The sequence below is a fragment of the Procambarus clarkii genome, chromosome 45 (assembly GCF_040958095.1).
Source record: "Procambarus clarkii isolate CNS0578487 chromosome 45, FALCON_Pclarkii_2.0, whole genome shotgun sequence".
Classification (NCBI taxonomy): Eukaryota; Metazoa; Arthropoda; class Malacostraca; order Decapoda; family Cambaridae; genus Procambarus; species Procambarus clarkii.
This window is the reverse complement of record NC_091194.1, coordinates 8,219,700-8,226,244: the sequence shown is the minus strand read 5'-3', so window position 1 is coordinate 8,226,244 and position 6,545 is coordinate 8,219,700. Positions and strand designations below refer to the sequence as shown.

Genomic DNA, 6,545 nt, shown 5'->3' with positions numbered 1-6,545 from the left:
AACGATATTGCTGGCTCTAGAAGCTATATGAACACTATCTAACTCTATCTAGTAAGTCCTTTGTTGCTTGTGTTGGGAGCTGTTAGTCCCTGATTAGCGGTGGGGGACAGGCTGGCGAGAGCGCTCGTGTCTGAGGCCATCGGCAAAGGAAGGTATTGTTTCAGTAAGGGTGGATATAAGCGGTAGGTTCCTGTTCCAGGAACTCCAGATTTCTTTTGTTTTCAGTGTTTCCAGAAGTTATAGGTCAAAACTCATATATCGAGTGTTAAAAGAACGTTCATGGATAATATCCAAAATGTTCTGCTATTTCTCGATTGGACATTTCGTTATTCCAGTCAATTCTGCTTGGAGGACGCGAATCTGAGATGATTGCTTTAGAGGCCTCGGGGCCTGGACTATTCCTGGAGCTCTAAGCAAACTTGACCAAGCAACGCATCAAAAGTGTAACACTCTAGACACAAGTAATACAACCAGCGTTTATAATTACATATTTTGTCAGTTTACTGACTTACAGGGGGTACCTACGAGCAATATTCCGCCTGGAATCTGCCGGCAAACATTCCAGGCTCTTATTGTGTTGGTTTTCCAGATATGGTGTCTGCCCTTCTGTCGACACGGACCTCTGCCACGTCTTACCGCTACCAGCGGCCAGCCAACACCCACACTCCCCCCTCCTACACCCCCTACTCCTCCTCCACCACCACCACCACCACCACCTCCTGTCAAGACTCCTGTAAAGATTCCTGCAAGGATTCCGATAAGGAGTCCACTAAGGATGATGACTGCTGCTGCTGCTCCTCCTCGTCGTCTGTGACTTCAACAGCTTCCACTTCAACGAAGACATCCACCACCACCACCACAACCACTTCCGCTCCACGCACTACCACCACAACCACCACCACTCCCGCTCCACGCACCACCACACCAACCACTTCTCCCCCACGCACCACAACCACCACCACTCCCCCTCCACGCGTCACCACCACAACCACAACCTCCTCCTACAAGCCGTCTTCCGTCTCCTCCTCAAGAACCGTAAACAGCACCCACAAGGACTCCTCCGTCAGGTCCACTGCCGTGACATCCAGTACGAGGAGCACGTCACTGGCCTCCACCACCTCAGGTACAAGGGCCACTGCCACTATTAAATCCCAGACAACTGCCTCCACAACTACATCCTCCTCCTCCTCTTCTTCCACCTCCTCTTCCACCTCCTCTTCCATCTCCTCCTCCTCCTATTCCAACGGCGCGCGCCCCAGGAGGCCGACGACCCTGGCGCTGGAGACCTTCTCTGTTCTATCGGCTCTATCTAGCTCTGTCAGCTCGGGCAGAACCGCATCCAAAGCCTCGTCACGTTCCACGGGTGAGTATGATCGACGGGCGAGTATAGTCAACAGGTGAGTGTATTCGACAGGTGAGTGTGTTCAACAGGTGAGTGTGGTCAACGGGTGAGTGTAGTCAACGGGTGAGTGTGGTCAACAGGTGAGTGTGTTCAACGGGTGAGTGTGTTCAACAGGTGAGTGTGTTCAACGGGTGAGTGTGTTCAACAGGTGAGTGTGGTCAACGGGTGAGTGTAGTCAACGGGTGAGTGTGGTCAACAGGTGAGTGTGTTCAACAGGTGAGTGTGTTCAACGGGTGAGTGTGTTCAACGGGTGAGTGTGTTCGACGGGTAGGCTTAGTTTACACTTATTTAACAGCTGAGGAGCCTGGTAACGCCGCGAGGTCGGTCACGACCCAATTACACTCGACTGTTATAGACTACCTCTTAGGGCTTCGGAGCTCGGAAACCGTGTAATAAATGTAAACTAAGCCGTCATGATTAAAGAAAGATGTACAGGTTTCGTAAGTACACATTCCTGAACGGTCGTGATGGTCGAGTGGTGAAGGTGTCCTGTACACCAGTTGCATAGTGCTCCTGGCAGTATGGGTTCGAGTCACCGCTGAGGTGTGAGTTTTCGGTTACATATATGCCTGGGGACCATTCAGGGCTTGTTCGTGAATGGTCCTTCAAACTTTAAACCAACAGCAAGTCCTTCCCAGCCAGATGTGTTAAGCCCGCGTGCTTCACTCAACCTTTCAACGACAATAAGAATTTCTTGAAGGACACTTAGAACCTCCTTTTATCTTTTGAACTTAACTGACCATATTTTCGGGTAACGGCTTTTAGCTGGCTGGTCTCTGTGACACAGAGTGCAGGGGGGGGAGCAGAAAGCTTAACACCACCTTGAGGTAAGCTTGCTTTTCCAGGTTCCAGCAGTGTGGAGCCGCCCAAGAACGCCACGCAGGAGCAGTATGATAGATGGCTGGCCTTCCAGCTAGCCAAGGCCGAGGACGACCTCCCGGCTTCAGAGTTCAACCGTAAACACCGGCCAACCTTCAGGCGCTCTCTCTCCATGCCGGAACCAACGGTAGGTGTCCCTTTCCATGCCTGTAGGAGAGGTAGCTGTCCCTTCCCATGCCTGTAGGAGCGGTAGATGACCCTTCCCATGCCTGCAGGAGAGGTAGCTGTTCCCTTCCCATGCCTGTAGGAGAGGTAGCTGTCCCTTCCCATGCTTGTTGGAGAGGTAGCTGTCCCTTCCCATGCCAGCAGGAGCGGTATATGTCCCTTCCCATGCCTGTAAGAGCAGTAGGTGTCCCTTCCCATGCCTGTAGGGGCGTCGCCTTGTATACACCCTTGCCTGCATCACGCACTGGAAGGCCATACACACCAATATGCGCAAGAACCCAAGGCAACTTTTCTAAAACAGGATGCTGTTGGTTGGGCTGTGTGGAGGCCGAGGTACGACTCAAGTGTTATCACAATTATAGGTAATTATAGGTAAATAATTATCAAATATACGTGCCCAACCAGGATGGCTGTATATAGCCCTAAGTTAAAGCTTATACGTGTATATATGTATTTCATTCCCCATACACGCGGGAAATGAGCCCAGGGAACGTTAATACAGTCACCGGATAATCCAGTAATCATAAAACTCTTGACCCCCTGAAGGATTCTAACCCGGTCAGCCAGGGCCTGCCTGCCCCGTACTTTAACCACTCAGCGTTTATCGTTGTACTGTCCCGCTACAGGAGAGCTCGTCGGACAGCAGCAGCAGCAGCAGCGACACAGAGGACTCTGACTCACCCTCCTCCAGGGGCAGCTCGCGTCGGCCTCCAGCCTCCCCAAGAAGCACTGCAGCCTCTTCGGCCTCTTCCTCGTCCTCAGCCTCTTCCTCCAGCAGGAGTACTCCCATCAGCAAGTCCTCGAGCGACTCCAATACGGGCACCAGCGGCAGCGTCCTCAACACCGGAGCCAGACCCAAGAACACTGGCCTCAAGAAAAGGGTGTCCTTTAAGGAAGATGCGGTAAGGAACTCAGTTGTGCGTCTTGTCTTGCCACTCAGAGTAGAGACTCAGAAGTCACCTTGAACCATCAGATTACGGGTTCAAGGACGGTTACAGTGCTCTGAACACTGTAACATAAAAGTCATGTTACCAATGGCTTTGACCTAACCTTTTGTGTCTGTAATTCATCTGGGAGATCGGATTTAGGGTAATGTAGGTCTATCTTGCTTTACTTAGGGTTAAGGCTTATACCTTTCTTGGTTCTGAGAGAAGTAGGCTATCTTTCTTGACTCTGAAAATAAGTAGGCATATTTTTTGGGTTCTGAGATAGGTAGGCCTACCTTTCTTGACAATGGAATTTCTTACGTAATCTTGCCTCTTTCCTCGCAGCCACCTGTCCGTCGTGAGGCTCCTGTGATGCTACCCTGTGAGTTCTGCGACGAGATGTTCCCAGAACGAGACCTCATGAGACATCAGACCAGCTGCGAGCAGAACGAGACGCAGCTGCCCAGGACATCCCGCCTCACGCAGCGGTCGACAGCTGCCGCCACCACAGCTGCCTCCGTCTCCAGCAGCACCAGGCAGCACCAGCAGCAGCAGAGTCACTTCTCTCTCTTCCTCGGCTCAGACCACTTCCGGTCCCCCCAGGAGTCCAGGACCCACCTCGCCAGGACCCAGAAAAGCTCCTGGCAGAACCCCGACCCCAGTTTGCACCCCGCCGAGGAAAGCCACGGTGCCCAACCCAGCCCCAATGCCGCCCAAGCCCTCAGAGTCGGGTCCATCCGGCAACAGGAAGAGTCCGGCTCCGATTCCTCCTAGAAAGCCAGTGTCACCAACCAGGAGAAGTCCAACACCGACAGGAGTTCGGAGTCCCCCGCCAAGCTGCTCTTCGCCTGTGAGTCCCCTTCCAGCCCCGGCGACGACAACCATCACCATCGTCGACCAGCCGCCATCTGTCGTGGTGTCGCCCAGCCTGTGTTCCGGCAGCGCCAGGCCCTTCAGCGTGAGTCCCGCGCCGAGCGGCTCTACCAGCAACAGCTCCGTCAGCAGCAGCTCCGTGTCCACCACGCCGTCGACCAGCAGCTCGGCATCGCCCGTGCCAACCGCCACCCACAACAGGGAACTCGTTCCTCCTGACACGCCCACCACCGACGTGGAGTTGGACTACGACAGCGAGGAGGGCCCCTATATGCGCCCTCGCCGCGGCCGACTCCTCTCCTCGGCCATCTTCTCCTGGCGCAGCATCTCGGCCGCGGGCGCTGCCAGCAGGAGAGGCTACGTGCGCTCCAACACCGCCCCGCTCGAGGACACAGGCGTCGACGACGAGACTCAACCGGTTCAACCGGTGACCACCAGCCGCTCGGCCACGCAGCTGCCGGCCTCACACAGCTCGGACTCTGACACGCCCTCGCCACAGCTCGCCAAGACGACACAGGTCAAGCAAATCTCCCCCACGCCACAGCCCACGCCCGCACCTGACCACGCCGAACCGGTTTTCATCAAGAACCCCAACAAGTACCGGGCTCCCGCGCCACCACAGCCACAGCTCGCCCGCCCACAGACGCCGCCCAAGACCCCGTCGTCTCCACCACAGACCCGCCACACGAGACCCTCAGTCTCCCCGCCCTCACAGAAGAAGGGATGCGTCAGCAGCCCAACACCGCAGGAGAAGCCCTCGAGCAAGACCTCACAGGAGAAGCCACAGGTGAACGGCTTCATCAAGTTCGACAGCAAGCCCATGATGAACAGCTGCGTCACCAAGGAGGTGGTGGAGGCGCTCATCCCCTGTGAGTTCTGCAAGCAAGTGTTCCCTCCTGAGAAATTTCAAAGCCATCAGGTAAGTTCCTGACGCGCTGGTCACATGTTCTTCAGCGGTAAACAATGACTGCCAACCCCACTAACTCTGTGGACCAGTAGCGTCTTCACTCGACGCTTTTATGCACCATTTCCTCTTAACTTGTCAAACTCGGTAAACAAACTTTTCACGTTTATTGATGTTTCTTAACTGCACCATGCGCTACCCCCCAACTCTCCCCCTTATGGGAATTGTTCTGTCAGCAGTAGGGTGGGGGCGCGTGGGGGGTTTAGAGGTATGGCGTCGTAGTCTTGACACGCTAAATATTGAGGAGTGAAATGTATTACTTTGATACTTTCTTGTTTCAGACCATGTGTGAGGCGGCGTGGCGGCCTCCAGCCCTCCGCCCCACCTCGCCGCTCTTGCACGCCGCCCCGCAGCAGAGCAGGAGCCCCATCCCCGCCAGGCACAACAAGGGACCCGCACCTCCGCCTCCCGAGGACGTTGCTGCGGCAGACGTCGCCGTTAAGACCTACAGCAGCGCCTCAGAGGCAACGAAGACTCACAGTGTCTCAGACGCCTCAGCAAAGAGGGACACTAACGCTTCCTCTTCGTCATCCTTCTCCGCCAAGACCTCTTCTTCCTCCTCATCAACATCTGATTCCAAAAAGTCCTCCTCCACCTCCTCTTCCGATTCAAAAAAATCCTCCACCTCCTCGTCCGATACAAAGAAGTCCTCCTCCACCTCCTCTTCAGATTCAAAGAAATCCTCCACCTCCTCCGATACAAAGAAGTCCTCCTCCACCTCTTCTGATTCTAAGAAGAGCTCCTCGTCCTCCACTACAGTCAGAAACCGAATGGAAAGGTAAGACTTTACCATTTGTGCTGTCCCTTGCCCTTCAATTTATGGTGCCTCTTGCCCTTCAATTTATGGTGCCTCTTGCCCTTTAATTTATGGTGCCTCTTGCCCTTCAATTTATGGTGCCTCTTGCCCTTCAATTTATGGTGCCTCTTGTCCTTTAATTTATGGTGCCTCTTGCCCTTCAATTTATGGTGCCTCTTGCCCTTTAATTTATGGTGCCTCTTGCCCTTCAATTTATGGTGCCTCTTGCCCTTTAATTTATGGTGCCTCTTGCCCTTCAATTTATGGTGCCTCTTGCCCTTCAATTTAAGGTGCCTCTTGCCCTTCCATGTGTGGTGCCGCTCTCCCATTATAGAGCGTACAGTAAAGTTCCTCGTGTCTGGAGCACAAACAGACCACAATAAACACACTACTTACAAAAAAAACGAAGGGAATGAATCAGCTGTTAACCAGCAACATTGCTTGAACGGTAAATAGAAGACAAAATGCTGACAGAGACAAAAGAGGAACATCAAAGTGAGCTGACTTTATTGACGCTGACGTTTCACTGTGATAAAATAA

General features: G+C 53.6%; 1 protein-coding gene across 1 annotated transcript in view; it reads left to right on the top strand.

Annotated features, from left to right (window-relative positions):
• The first annotated feature begins 576 nt into the window (after nt 1–576).
• The window catches only part of LOC123770184 (uncharacterized), a 30,784-nt gene continuing 24,815 nt past the window's right edge, over nt 577–6,545 (top strand). The window contains 6 exon segments of the mRNA XM_069301339.1: nt 577–1,363; nt 2,248–2,408; nt 3,073–3,348; nt 3,718–3,909; nt 3,911–5,164; nt 5,491–5,987. Coding sequence (XP_069157440.1) covers nt 592–1,363; nt 2,248–2,408; nt 3,073–3,348; nt 3,718–3,909; nt 3,911–5,164; nt 5,491–5,987 — 3,152 coding nt within the window. The 5' untranslated portion in view covers nt 577–591.